This window comes from Cyprinodon tularosa, unplaced genomic scaffold (genome assembly GCF_016077235.1).
Source record: "Cyprinodon tularosa strain WSP-4 unplaced genomic scaffold, ASM1607723v1 ctg346, whole genome shotgun sequence".
Lineage (NCBI taxonomy): Eukaryota > Metazoa > Chordata > Actinopteri > Cyprinodontiformes > Cyprinodontidae > Cyprinodon > Cyprinodon tularosa.
In genome coordinates, this window is record NW_024039059.1 from 1,488,726 (window position 1) to 1,503,914 (window position 15,189).

At 38.3% G+C, this 15,189-nt stretch overlaps 1 protein-coding gene across 1 annotated transcript; it reads right to left on the reverse strand.

Annotated features, from left to right (window-relative positions):
• Nucleotides 1–349: 349 nt before the first annotated feature.
• On the reverse strand, nucleotides 350–14,793 carry LOC119789742 (nucleobindin-2-like). The gene is made up of 13 exons (XM_038294800.1): nucleotides 14,667–14,793; nucleotides 13,194–13,331; nucleotides 12,836–12,943; nucleotides 12,614–12,749; nucleotides 12,164–12,267; nucleotides 9,767–9,952; nucleotides 7,408–7,498; nucleotides 6,428–6,486; nucleotides 6,267–6,359; nucleotides 5,891–5,980; nucleotides 4,219–4,389; nucleotides 3,830–3,884; nucleotides 350–1,373 (listed from the first exon to the last, which is right to left on the reverse strand). The coding sequence occupies exons 2-13, from the start codon at nucleotides 13,329–13,331 to the stop codon at nucleotides 1,261–1,263; spliced, it is 1,344 nt and encodes a 447-aa protein (XP_038150728.1). The 5' UTR covers nucleotides 14,667–14,793; the 3' UTR covers nucleotides 350–1,260.
• Between the last annotated feature and the right edge of the window lie 396 nt (nucleotides 14,794–15,189).

Here is a 15,189-nt window from a genome sequence, read left to right on the forward strand (position 1 = left end):
AATTAGAATAAAACAGTCCTTCAAGACGCATTAATAATCAATTAACCCATATAGCCTTCACTGCAATATAACAACTATGCACCAATTTCCTTGGGGAATTTTCTAGTTTTCTTTTACTCTTATTGTCTTCTATTCTATTGTCCAACTCATGTAAAACACTTTAAATTGTCCCTGTACTGAATTGTGCTATACAATTAAACTTACCTTGGGGTGCCAATAACGATGATCCCCCAGTGCTCCTAAAAAGTGTTTCTTCTCAAATCCATTGTATTCACTGATAATGCACCAATCTACTTTTAGGGCTCTAGGTTTAGAGCATTTTTTGTAAAGTGTTGTAAAGATACAACTATTACACTTGCAAGATCATTCATTTAATTAGCAACAGTCAAACAATGTACAGAATGATGCCATTCCACAGGAGACTTCTGACTGGAAAAATAAAACAGAGTGAACAGGCTTATATTTTAGCTGAACTATTTCCATGATCAAAATTAAATTAAGGATAAAAAAAAATAAAAAGAACAATCTGTCCCCTGAGAGTCAACTCACACAGTCCTCACCTATCTTGTTAAACTTCTACAGGTTATTTTCCAGTAGATTTGAGAATAAATTAATTATCATGAACAAAACACAAACTGAGTATTGATATACTAAACACATGGAACTGAATCACAGTTTAAAATGTTCAAATTAAATATACAGCGCAGGAATGATGATTTTTTTTTCAATCATCCAGTGCAGAGGACACCATGGATCCAAAACTAAAAAGGGTACATTTAAAACAGGAAGTAAGTGACATAACTTCAACCAAAAAAAATGTTTTACTGACATTCACTTTTCTCAGGATTATCTTCTAATTACAAAATATGTGTCCAGTCTCAGCTGTAGATGATTTATTTTATAAACAAACCTCAGTCCACAAAACCAAACAATAATTTATCCCGTGCTTCAACACCGGGATTTTCCCACAGAGGATTCAGAGTTCTCTTTGTGATGGAAGTTTGTAATAACTGAAACAAAATAACCGATTGTTCGTGCAGAAAAGCCTGGCTCATTTAGCTGATTTGGCCCCGGAAAGGGGAAAGTTGGCACTGGCACTAAACCTGAGCCCTGATTCAGCTTCCTTCATGGGCTTCTAATGCTTTGGCTGCTTTTGCTTTTCCTTTCATCAGAGATAATTTTGGAAATCTAACCAGAAAATTGGTTCACTAAAAGAAAATGCTGAGACTTTCACTCCTAGAAGGCATGGTGATGGGGGGCCTAGGAGTGTCCAGGCAGCGGTACTTCCTGTTGCTGGTGACCAGGTGGCAGTGGTTGGTTGTTCCCTGGTACGACTGGTGCCGTTCCACCGTCTGCTATCGGGCCCCCAGGCTCTGCAACAGGAGTTACAAGTTGAAATACTAGTGATCAACATAAAACCCTTTCACGTTGATTTACTTGCACCACTGTCTGTTCAGACTGAAGAGTTACATTCAGGTTTTTTCTTTTAAAAACCTTTATATTCTGTTGGTTCATAATCACAGACCTAAATTACACCCAAAATGGAGGAAGATAATAGGATGGGTGTATGCACTATTTTTCATGAATACAAGTTTACAGTTTTACAGTACTTTTTACTACGATATACCTAAATTAAAATTCTACTTCCTTTCAAGCTAACCATCTGGTAAATAATGTCCCCCTGCATGTAATTTGACCCTTTTCTAAATGCAGCTGCTTTGTTTCTGGTCTCAGAGAAACCCAGCAAATGGGGTCTGGGATAAAGTTTAGAGCCAGGTTTGGCTATAACGACAAGATCTTTAAACATCTCACAGAGCTATGTTTATGCAAGGGCAAAAGCAGTTTAAGCCATTTGAAAATAAATTTTTAATAATTTGTGTTCACAGGCTACAACCAGCCAGGTAGGGAACATGTAAAACCAAAACATAACTTCTTGGCCTCAATACAAAATACTATGTATGGAAGAAAGTGAACACTGTGCATAATCTCTACACACCATCATCACTGTGAAATATTATGGTGGCTGCATGGCAGTGTGGATACTATTCTTAAGAAGGGACATTTCTGCATGGATTCAGATTGGGATTAATACAGATGAACATCTAAGTTCTGATTTTTATTCATGGGGGGAAAAAAAGGAATAAAATTACATTTTTATAAAGATGCACTACTGAGCTGTGTTGTTCATCAACGATGATGAAATTACATTGTTAACGCTCCTTTTTTTCATGATGATAACGACAACTGAAAAGCTCAACATGGAACTTTGATGACAAAAATATGATGAGTCATAGGTGTGAGTTTTCGTCAATTGCGCTGTAATCTGTTGGATAAGTTAAGCAGTAGCAGCAATGCTGCTGCGTCCGGTTTGGTCAAGCTGCCCACCTGCCGTGCAGCGGTGCAGATTCTGCATGAGCACAGATGGATCATGGTAGCAGCGGCACGGGAGAAAATAAGCCGGAATGGTCTGGTACTGCTAACTCTACTCTCACCAGCTGTGCTTGTGCAGAAATCCGCTCTGAGTCTGCACTTCTCACTCCACACTGATGGTTCGCTCTAAGCAGTATGGCTCTTCCTGCCCTCACTTCTTAATAAACTATATGTGGCTGATCATCCTCTGCCAAGCGTAAAAAACACCTTCATCTAACCATCAAGATTTTATTTCTTCCAGCTCACAAGAGGTGATACAAAACAGTCTTTAATTTTGACCAAAAGGAATCCCTAAATTATATCCAAAGCAAATATTTGATTGAATTCTGTTTATTTGTGGATAAAGAGCCAGGTGAAAAGGTACATTGATCTTAGAAAATTTCTCTCCCATTATTCTTGTTCCTATATATTTAAATATGATGTAAATGTTTCTGTGTATTCTCATTAAAACATTTTCTGTGTTTCCTTTAAATATGTCAAAACTTTAATTACCGTATTCATTCAATTTAGGTCTGGATTTCAATGGCATTACAAGGCAATTATGGAAGTTTTCTCTGTATTTTTTTTTTTATATCAAAACCCTGTGGATTTAAATTTACTTTGACCCCTGTGCAGCAGTAACCAAGGGGCAAATTGAAATTAAGCCCAAGTTAGAAAGATTATTGTTTTGTTCTTTGCTTTTTTGGAGTATTGAATATTTTATTAATGTGTGTAATGCATAATTCCAATTAGATCAGGAAGTGTTTGCTTTGGGATGAAAACCTTGTATGTCTAAAACCATTCCTTTATTGGAAATTTTGCTAGCTTACCCATCTGCTACATTAAGCAATATGATGTGATAAACTACATCTGCTATTTTCACAACTTTTGTGAGACACTTTTTTTATAAAGTAGGGCATTAATTCATAAAAGAGGTTATTTGCATTCTATGAATCAAAGTTTTCTGCCCAACAGCAATTATGAACTGCATTCAGCATTCTATACCCAGCTATTGTAGTATCTAGGCTAGAGCTGTCAGTCTGGTAAACAGTCTGGTTGTTACTTGAAATTGTAAAGGTTAACTTTTTTTTTCAACATAAAACTGAATAAAACTAGACTAAAACCCTTTTAAGTTTTAGTCAACTAAAACTATCACATACCTTAATGACTAAAATGCGACTGATAACAGTTTTCGTCCTGAAGATTAAGACTAAATCTAAGATGGTTGTCAAAAACAACACTGCTGCTTAGTTCATCAAAATGTAATAAAATAAAAGATTATGACCTGGCTTCTTTGAAAAATAACTTAGGCTAAAAAACTAAAGATCAAAGGTGGAAAACTTGGACCTTTAACTCAGTCAGTGGCTTTAAATATTTATATTTTACCATCACATAAAGTTTTATTAATTGTCATACTTACGTTTCACTTCATCTTTATAACTTTGGGTTTTAATCCTTTCCACTTCTTCCATTGCCTGAGCAGAGGAGGGAAAGAAAAAAAAAAACCATTAATGCTTTACCTTATTTTTATTGATGCATCATCTACAGTAAAATGTGTTTTAATTTCAGGGTCCAAAACTGTATTTTAAAACAATTTGAGGGAAGGTGTGAAAAAAAAATCTTAAAATATACTAAAACAGTGATGCCAATTTATGTTTCTAATAATAACTAATCCTGCAATTTATTCACAGATCAGCTGAGATATGATCTCACAGTGTCAGCTAGTGTATCTGTAGTTATGCAAAAGTTAAAGTCCTATATCTTAGTTTTGTTAAGCACATATATAAAACTAGAGGTTCCTTAATTTACCTGCTTTAAGTCCAACTTCTGAGCATTCAGTTCTTCCTGTTTTCTCTCCAGGTCCTCCCTCTGTTTCTGCAGCTCCACTGCCTTCATGTTGATGCTGTTCTCTTCTGTGGCCAGCTGCCGCTCGTACTCCCTCAACTCCTCCTCAGTGTAAATGGGGTTTTGATCTAAAGTCTGTGGGGGGCAGGGAGAATAAACAATGAAACAAAGGTTAGACTTAAATGGCTCAATTCCCTACATCCTATTCTACAGACTGATTCCAAATATTTAGTGAAAAAAAAACCAAATTAATAAATTCCTCAAAAGCACAGCAAAACCGATCCCATCCTAATCTTATTTTACTACTTAAAGCTACAGTGTGTAACTTTTAGCGACATCTAGCGGTCAGACTGCAGACTGCAGCAACATGAACATCTCCCCCCCACCGCTTCTCCCCCCCAACAGTACGGCGAGCATTACGGGACAAAATGTCTTCCACGACGTCCGCATCGCCTACCTTCTCAAGTGATGAGGTTTGTTTACATAGATAATTTTACAGATAGTATTTCATTAGTCTGTGTAGGGTATAGATTTCATGTAGACTTAAGATAATAAATATACCCGTTATTTTTTCTACATCGTTGTGACGTTTTGGCGATCTCGCAATCGCTAGTTTGTTGGCTCTGCGCTGCCATAGCGCAAAGATGTCTGCCTCCATGGCTGCGAGACCCGCTCCTATGTAATTATAAATAACGAATTCTAAGGCAACGCAAATATTAAGGTTAAGAGGCTGAGCTCGTAGATGATGATAAAATAACATAGTTATGTATAATATATTACATTTCTGACTGTATATCCCTGTAATTATTACACAGTGTAGCTTTAAGAAATAAAATATTTTCATGTGCCCCTTGCAATGCACTCATGGACCACTAGTGGTACCCCGGTTGGGAAACACTGGTGTACAGGATGGTTAAAGGCGTCATCACCTGGATTTTTTTTTGGATTTTTCTCTGGAAAAATCCTAAAAGGGCGTTCTTCCCACAGAGCGTCATTTTGGTCCTCATGGAAGGGTGCTCAAATTTGCCAGTGTTGTTTCGATTCCAACAACTAGTGACTCACCTTTAGGCAGTTACCAAGTTTTGCTGCTTGAAAAACTTAAGATACAAGTCAAATTCTTGTGCCTAACCTCTTAAGAAAAAAAAAGTAGTGCCAGAAAACGGGGTCAGAATGAGCATTTGATCTTTTTTTTTTTTCACCTAAAATTAATCAAATGTGAATTTAAAGACAACTTCAGACTGTATCAGTAAAATACCAGAATATAACTCCTTAAAAATCAAATTTATAAAGTCTCTATTTGAGACGAGTAGAGGAGCATAATTGCTTACAGTGGTTATGAATGTAAAACAGGGAAGCGCCTCATAACCTTTAGAGCAGTGGAGGATCCATGATACTGTGGGCCTGCTTTACTTCACAGGCTTTGGATGCATGTTATTACAAACTATTTGAAAAAAAAAACAGATTAAATCAAAAACATTCATACTGTTTATTAATGATTCTCCTCAGCCATTATCCATTCCTCTGTACAAGGCTACCCTCACTGTTAGCAAGATTACTGCATGTAGTAAACCAATCTGAACTATGGTGTAGTGAAAGCATTAAAATAGAGAGGTGATAAGAGGCTCGGTAATCCTACCTCCCACTCCTCTTTTTCGTGGAATTCCTCCTTCTGGGTTGCTGCCAGGAACTCATTCAGGGACACAAGCCTGTCCTTGTTGGTGTCCACCTGACAATCAGCACAAAAAGCAGCTTTTATCCACAATCTTTGTGTTAAGATCAAACCTTGTTTTCTTTAATATTTTGCATTTATAAAAAGAACAGTTTCCACATTGAGAGTTCACCTGGTGGTTTGCACACATACTTTAATAGTCGGTACCTAATGTAAACTAATGCTTTTGTTTAATTTAAAACTGTTAAATGAAACATTTGTGCTGAGATCCAGCCATGACCTACATACAGGTCATTAATCAAAGCTAATCAGGGCTTCATTGCTAGAGAGACTCCATCCTGACCTCATTCATCACATGCTCCCTCATCCTCAGCCTCTCCTCCTCCATCTCCACCATGTCGTCCTCCTCGTTCGCAGGATTGTACACCTTCTCCAGCTGCAGAAATACAGGTGTTACAAAGGCTTCTTTGTTTTCGATATTGTCCCCTGATGTCACAGAAGTACCTCTTTTGTGAAGAGAGCTTCCAGTTCACTTTCGTCCAGGAATCCGTCTCCATTGCTGTCTAAAACAAAGATCTTCAGCATAAGTCGGTATTCAAAGATGCAAATTTTACATTGGCCCCTTGATTTTACGTATTATATATATTAGATATTATATATTCAGTTTTGAAATATCCAAGTAATGTCTTCCTATGGGAAACGAGTTGAAGGCACAAACTAAACTGTTCATAATTTATTCTTTATGGTACGCCAGCATTCAAAACATGTAGGCGAATCACTGTCCCCCAGACATCCGCGGTTATATTTTTTTATGTTATAGTTTTTAAAACCAAAGCGGAGTGTGTATGACGTCATCCGCGCGCCGGACTGGAGTTGTGACAGGCAGCCCAGGCCACAGGCGGCTACGCTCTACCCCTTCTATTCATCCGGGTAGCTAATCTGAATCGTTTAATTGCGTTTTGAGAGCGAGATCATCTGTGGTAGTAGCACTAGACATCTTCCAGGCATGTAAGTAAAACTAGCAGCAGTTCAGCGGACAGGATGAATCAATGGTAGCCGGCGCGAGTGGATGATATCGTACACACGCCACTTTGTTTTTAAAAAATATAAATATAAAAAATATAACCACGGGTGTCTGGGGGACAGTGATTTGCCTACATGTTATGAACGCTGGGGTACCATAAAGAATTAATTATGAAAAGTTAAGTTTGTGCCTTCAAACCGTTGCCCATAGGAAGACTTTACTTGGATTACAAAACCGAATTTCTTCAGAACAGCTCCAAATGACACAAAACTAATATGGGTGAGTAGAACATGATGTAATAACCTAAAATCAAGGGGCCAATGTAAAAAAAAAAAAAAAACGGCGTTCCCCTTTAAGTCACTGTTGAATTTCTACAGTTAGATGTTTGGAGGTTCAAGGAAATTACAGCTGTTGTTGCAATACTGTGGTGTGCTGGACTACGCTGTGGATCTGTGGTTACCATGCATTTTGAAGAAAGTTTTAGGCTCAAAGTCTTCTGGGTCCAAACCGTCTGCTTCCTGCCACACCTCTTTCAGCTGGTCCTCACTGCCCTGAACACAAACATTAAGCGTAAATAGGAAATTAATGTACAGTATCAATCTGACGTTTATATATGGCATCACTGCGATTTACAGACAGCTTGTAGTGGTTGGTTGGAGTTAGTCTTTCTCCATGGTGGAAGGATTTTCAAACAAATAGTTGATCTTTTTTGTTCCTTTTTCTCAACTTGGCATGGTGTCCAAAATGTATACCTAAAAATGCATTAAAATGCGCATAAATCTCCATTTATCGGTTAATGGCGTGTAGCAGGTGGCAGAGACCCTCAACAAGTTCTGATCTTAAAAAAAAAAAAAGAATGATTTCCAGCCACAGATTTTGTCTTCAAGCATAATTTCTCTATGAAGGTCAGGGCCATTCCAGAGGCTTAATGTGAGCCTGCTTCATCCAAGCCTGAACCGTTTTAGAAAATTCTTCTGTTAGGATACCAAAATGTGTGCCAGATTCTCTCCACCTGGCCTGAAGAGTAACCCTATCACATAGGGGGGGGGGTTATTTGACTGGTCAAAGACAACCCAGGAACCACTAATGATCAAGGCACACAACATATAAACACCTGACAAGCAAGATGGCGGCAGCATCATGACGGGAATCTTCCAGCACTGCTCGTACCCCCAGTCTCTTCAACTTCACCTCAAACCAACAACTAGACGGTTAAAATTTGGACACGGATAGGTGTTGAGATGGGACAAGGATCCTAAACATGCTTAAAAACCGGTTTTCGAATAGATAATGCTATCATTAACTTATAAGCTGGTTAGTTCAAGAAAACAAACAAATGTTCAAAGCTTTATAGAGTGGACCAAAAACAAAGTCTTGTTATGGCTTGGAAAACATGCAAATTGAACCGGAGGAACGGGTCCGCCCAATGTCGTAACTATCGGTAAGCAGAGTATGCAGTTGCTTAGGGCCCCCCGACCTCTTAGGGGCCCCATCACTGACACCTGGTAGGACCCCTACAAAATTGTGGTCTAGGACGTCTCTTAGCAGATGTAGTGGGGCGAAAAATTCTTCTTAAACCCACCTGATACTACAATGACTGACTGGACCATATTTATACCAGAACACATTCAAGATTTCCACATGATGGTGAGCCGTTTAAACACGACACCAATAGTAAAGCAGACAGTGGTACTTTTAATTACTATGTTAATAACTGCGTATAGTTCATTAGACAGTTGGTGAAAAAAATAAACACTCATATAATATGTTTCAAACCGCAAAAAATATCTTAAAAGAACAATGTATTTGAGTATTTTATTTTTTACAATACGACTTGGAATTATGGGTAATCAGAGCATTGATTAAAACCATAAACGTTATGTACAATGTGTTAGCGATGATGGATACCAAAAAGAGGTAGTGTTGAGGTGTTGTACTTCACATGGGGCTTACCCAGGTAATGTTGCTCACGGGCCTATTGTTGTGTCGTTACGCCATTGGGTTCGCCCCTTAAGAATGGGGGTCCTTTAGCTTCTTTGTTAGCCTACAATACCAATACCTGTCTATGTCTCTGAAAGGGGAGTCCTTAGAGGAAATTGTTGGCCTGGCTGAACAGGTGAGGTGTTCTGTTCCCCCCTATGGGGGTGGGGGGAAGATATCAACTGTGCGGGAAGAAATCAACTGCATCACTGCATTGTAAGTTTTTTGAAAGCTGAAACCCGAGTCCACCCCCTCTGAGGGCTTGAGTTCCTGAGGGAACCAAATGCTATTTCTGAAATTTTTTTAATTGAAAAAGCTTCCTGGATGGGAAGCGAAACGTCTTCTTGGAAACAAAGTTCAGTAGATTGTTTTTTACTTTCTTGGAATGACAATGACCTGGATGACTGGATGCACAACCCTGTACCCGCTACCGAAAGGGGAACGCCAAATAAAAGCGTGCAAGAGCAAGAATGCCCATTTCTCCTCATGCACGCTCTGTTTAAAAGTTGCTGTTTGCATCACTCATAAAACCTTACTTTCCAAAAGAAGATTTAAAATGTTTCCACCATGTCAGACTCTAACGACGAGCATGTACTGTAGGACAGCCTTACGTAAAAATATCACCAGAATGTTTGAAAATTAAGGGGACCACTTATTTTAATGATCCACTCAGAAAAAGAACATCCTCTGCTATACCTTTAAGATGATAAAATAATTAGAAATAAAGATATTGACTTGGTAGGCCTTCTTTACCCAGATTACATTTGAGCTGAAATTAAAACACTCTTTACCACATTCTCACACTCAGCCACCTTAAAAAGACACAAATGCCATCTTACAGGGTGGTTAACTTTGGGATGGTTGGCATGTTTCTTCTTTAACTCCTCATAATGCTGCTCCTCCTTCCTCCGATCCTCCTCATTCATCGTTTTCAGGCGCTCCCTCCTCTCATGCTCCTTCATTATCTCGTACCTCTTGAACTCGTCGTGGCGTTCCTTATCATAGTTTTCCAGATCCTTGGTTGCCTTAAATATTGGAAAAGAAAAGCGTGTTTACTTCTTCCCAGGACAAAATTTGTCAGCTGTAGGTGTAAAGCTAAATAAATAAGATCTTAATTACAAGTGGGGGGAAAGTCTGCAAATCTAAAAAGGGTGTTAACTGGAGACGAACAGACCGGATGCATCGGGTAGCCAGCACATCTGACATTTTTGGAGCAATCTTAAAACAAAGTCATCAGAGCTATTAGCGGTCAGATGTCAGGTAGAAGTATAAATCCTACTGTTTAAAAACACTTTTATAGACGTTAAGAGTATCAACTTAATCTTTTTACTCAAGTAAAAATGTAAAAGTACCATTTTTAAAATTACTTAAAGTATAAAAGCAATCCTGGAAAAAATTTTAAGGACAGAAGCTTTAAAACTTTTATTGTTACCTCATTAAGTTAATAAAGGAACATTATTCTAAAGTTTGGGATGATAACTTCCTGATACTTAATATTCTTAGTTTTATAACTAATGGTAACAGTGTCAAATTTTACTTTGCATCATCTTAAAAAACTACTTATTTTTGTATGTGGTGAACAGCAAGGTGGTGCAGTACTGAGTCTGGATGAAACCAACAGGCCATAATGACAATTAGCTTAAATGAAACAAAACAAGTCTATTTTTAAAATGTAATGAGTACAAAGAAGGGACAATTGCCAAAAAAAAGAAAAAAAAAATGAAGAGTAGAAGTAAAAAGTTGTCTAAAAAATATTCACTCTAGTAAAGTTTAGAAAATCAAAATTTAAACTCAAGTAAGGTAACAAAGTATGTGTATGTTACTTGACACCTCTGTTTGCGGTTTGTCACTGGCCATATCAGGAACACAGAAAACACCTAAAAAAGGTGCAAGAGACTGAGAAACGACATTGGGACTAAACTTTCTAGTCTATATGCAAAACTCCACGAGTGTTAGAAGCAAACACTGCACACTACTCTGAACAAATCCCCCCCGAAATGGCACAAGGTAGTGGCATCATGATGCTGTGGGCATGAAACAGAAACCTGCTCAGAGTTAATTAGAAGATGAAAACTGCTAAAAAAATAGCTCAATCCTGGAAGCAAAGGTCATTAAACTTTGAATCTAGGGCAGGGGTCGGCAACCCCTGGCTCTGGAGTCGCATGCAGCTCTTTAGCGCCCCCTTGCGGCTTCCTGGAGCTTTTTAAAAAATGTATGATTTATTTTTATTTTTTCATATTTTTATATATAAATGTTTCTTTTTTTTTTTGGTTTGTTTATCTAAATATGGTGTGCAGGAGGTCAAAGAAACATTCATCATGTTTTCCAATGCTGGAAACATTTGTATAATAAATAAAATAAATTTAAACAACAAATGTAAACAGTGATCAGTGGTCATAGCCTGCAACATATGAATGCTTATTATATATTTAGGTCAGTGCAGTCCTTTTTTATAGTGGGCTAATAAGCCTGTGTTGCCATACAAGGTTTATATAAGACTTTTATATTTTTTGCCATTCCAGGCTCTTTGAGCAGTTTGGGTTGCCGACCCCTGATCTAGGACAAAGGTTCAACTACTACTAGGATAACGATCCTGCTGTAATACAGGAATAGTTTGGATAAAGTATAGATATTTGTAAGAGGACCTAAATTCTTTGGAAAACTTGAAAGCTGATGCTTAGATTCTTTGTTTCCCAAATAAAAATCAGGGAAAAAGTATTTGGATTATCTCAAAGTGGAAGATTAACCAACCTCTAATCTGTAAACAGAGGCAGCTTTTTACCACTGAACTACTACTATCCTGATAAAAAATAAAGACCTTGGCAACACAAACCCTGGTTGCTGAGACATAAAAACAAAACAATGTAGCAAATATGTAAAAATCTCAACCCATCGCTTTTTTTAAAGGCTTTTCAATCTATAATTTGCCTTTTGCTCAGCTGCTCAGCCTTCAACTGTTAGCTATGAGGCTACTTCCTCAGCATTATGAGCATACAGGAAAACCAAAGCTCTGGCTTTTCAAATGTCTACCATCTCTGAATATAAAACATCTTAAAGTAAAAGACAGAGCATTTCTAATTGTCTGACACTCCTATAATACTTTCATTTTGAACTCCTAGGACTCTGGCTGTACACGGACCAGCACAAACATTTTCATTAAAAAACAACAGACTAAGTGAGGCTCTAAGTGTAAGATGTGCTCAAAGTCCTTTGTTTTAGGGTTATGCTATGCGTACCGACTGGATAAGGCGATCCAGGTCCTCCACCTCAAAAGTGTGTGGGTTCATGTGGTTGAGGTGCTCAAACTGCTTCAGCAGGGCCTGATGGTCCAGAGTGTTTCCTGGACAGAAGAGAAAAAAGGCAAAGTCAAATAAGAATGACTACTGAGCTAGTTTGGGTGTTTTAAGTTGTGAACTATGACCCCGTATTTCTGATCTTTAATCTTACTTTGGTTTATAATAATGTTTTTTTTTCTGCTAAACCCAGATTACCACCAGAGTCTTGCTAAAGTATTCAACTGCCTTGTTTTGCAACTGTCACATTCAAGACTATAAAACACTGCGGTTGTTCGAGTTGCGACCGGTTAAAATGAACAAACCTCTGACTTGTATTACGGAACATGTTGTGTAATTCTAAGAAGCCCACATGTGGTAGTGACGCAGCATTAACTGACAGCATGAACTCACCATTCCCCTCCTGGAGGAGGTCGTGTTTGGCTTTGATCAGCATCCGCAGCCTGTTCATCTCCTCCCTCTTCAGCTCGTCCAGCTTAGTTCGAAAGTTGTGTTGAACAAAGTCCAACTCCTTGGAAAGCTTCCCTTGCTGCAAACAGGGAAGAGTTGAAATTGAAGAGCAAGTGCAAACAAATCGGTAGCTAAATAGTGGGCTTTTTGCAAATTCGTGTGCACCTTGATGTCATCCATGTTGGCGTTCTTCAGCTTTTCTCTAAAGTGGGGGTCTTTTTCAAGGTACTCTATGACTTCCCTGAGGTAGCGGTCATAGTGCAGGCCGGTGTCCTGACAAACAGAAGAGCCAGATGCTAAAAAGGGCCATTACTAAAATACCTTCTAGGTCATTTACCGCTGACTAATGACTGTTAAAAGCTTTTTTTCTGAGGCTGTTTGTTTTTCTGTGGGCTTTTTCCTCTGGTTAAGAGTAATTTGCATGTGTTTAACACTGCAAACCCAGACAGTATTTATGTGTGAGGTGTAAAACCTCTTATTAAAAAGAATATCCTAGCATTTGCCATAAATTCTGCTGACTCACAGCACTTTGGGGTGGCTCCAACTCCTCCACCTCTGGCTTGTCCTTGGCCTGCTCCACACTGATAGGTACCGAGTGGATACACAACCACAAACTGAGCAGCACCAGCCCGCAGCGGGCCAAGGCTTTACTGCTCACCATCTATGAAAAACACAGAACACACAAGTTATAGTTTGGTATCTCTTTTTGTTCAGTGCCTGCAAAAATATTCCATGACATACAGTCCACTTTGGTCTCATTACAAAGCTTACATTTATTGGGATTTAATGTGATGGATTATCCAAGCTATCACATTACTATGAAGTAGGAAGAAAATAATGCAGAGTTTTCTGAATATTTCAAGAGAGAACTTTATTTATTTCCAGCCCACTTTATTTTGAAACCCCATCATGAAATAACATGACCGAAGATCCATTCAGGAGTCACATAATTAGTCTAAAGAGACAGAAACTATTAGATGTGCTCAAATCGGGCGTTAATGGGAAAGATTAAACCCATTTTCCAATGAAAACACAACCACTTTAAATCATAGTAATATAAGGAGCAGACCACAAGAACAAAATGCAGTTTTAGCTCTTTATCAATGACAACTAACAAAGTATTCCAACTTGGAATACACCATAATGATAAGCATCAGGCCTGAGACGGTACTGATGTGGGGATGGATGAAGCTAAATATGGGAGAATCCCAGGGGGAGAAAAAAAACTGTTAGATTCTGCAAAATACTTGAGAGGCCTAGAGCCTCATGTACCAGTTTGAAATACATATACAGCCAGAAATACACTGGAATCATTTAGGCAGAAAGAAATATGTGTGTTAAGATAATCAAGTCAAAATCAACTTAGGAATCCATATCAAAGCTCAATCACTCTTCTCAAACCCTCTCCATCCAGCCCAAGCTTGAGCTATTTGGCTACAAGAAAATGTAAAAAGGTCTCAGAGAAGGAACACCCCCTCAAAATAAATAGATAAATAAATAAATAGCCAGAGTTATAAATCCATTGAAAGGTGGAGTTTCTCCCAACTGAAGATGAAAACACAAATGGATGCAGAACTTTATAAAATAATTCTGAAAATAATGTGCGATTTTTCTGTCCCATTCTAATCACAGTAAAATGTGTGATGGGAGAAAATAAAATGTTCAAAGTGTGTGAACACATTTGCAAACCACTGTGCTCAGAAGAAAACATCTCATGCCTACATGTCCTTATGATTGCTACTAAGAAAAAGCTAATTGTTTGTCCAAGTTAGAGTTGGTGTTTAAAACAAACGCCACCAGACCGACTAACACACATGATTAAAGACAGAAGATTATCTCGAACAATTAAACCAGCAAACACATAAAATAATGGTAGATTAACAGGTTAGAAACATGTAGAAAAGATAAATGCTAATTTTTATCAACAAAATGTAGAAAAGATAAACCACAAGTCGTATGTTTAACTGATAAAAGACCTTATATATGAAATTAGGACCTTCTTCTCCTCCTTCGTGTTCCTCTCAGAGCTTCAGGTTCATCGGAGCTTGTTCTCGGCCGTCATCTGTCCACCAATACAAGCCTCAGGTAGCCACAACCTAAACAGAAGAGCTCTCGTTCACCATGGCAACGCCCCGCCCCCAGTCTGCTTCCATTGGGCCGAGAAAGTCCAAGTTCTTCGTAAAACTGTCGCGTTGGACCCTGATTGGATGGTGCGGCTGCCAATCAAACGGGTCTCGATCTCTAACGGTGACCTAAGCTGAGTTGAGCCAAACTGTACGTGGCGTTTAGACAAACATAGAAGGGGCGGTTTTTAATAAAAAAGTCATTTTTTTTTTATTCGACCCTATCGACCAGCAGTGTTTTTACCTCCGTTATAAATCCACTAGTGGCTGAAAAATGCCTTTGTTTTCGTGTTTGACATTGAAAAAATATAAGCTCGCTGCACCTGCAGATTCTAGATCTGTGATGCAGAACAAGTTTTTTGGACTCACCCCTAAGAGGTGGAAAAAACACAAAAT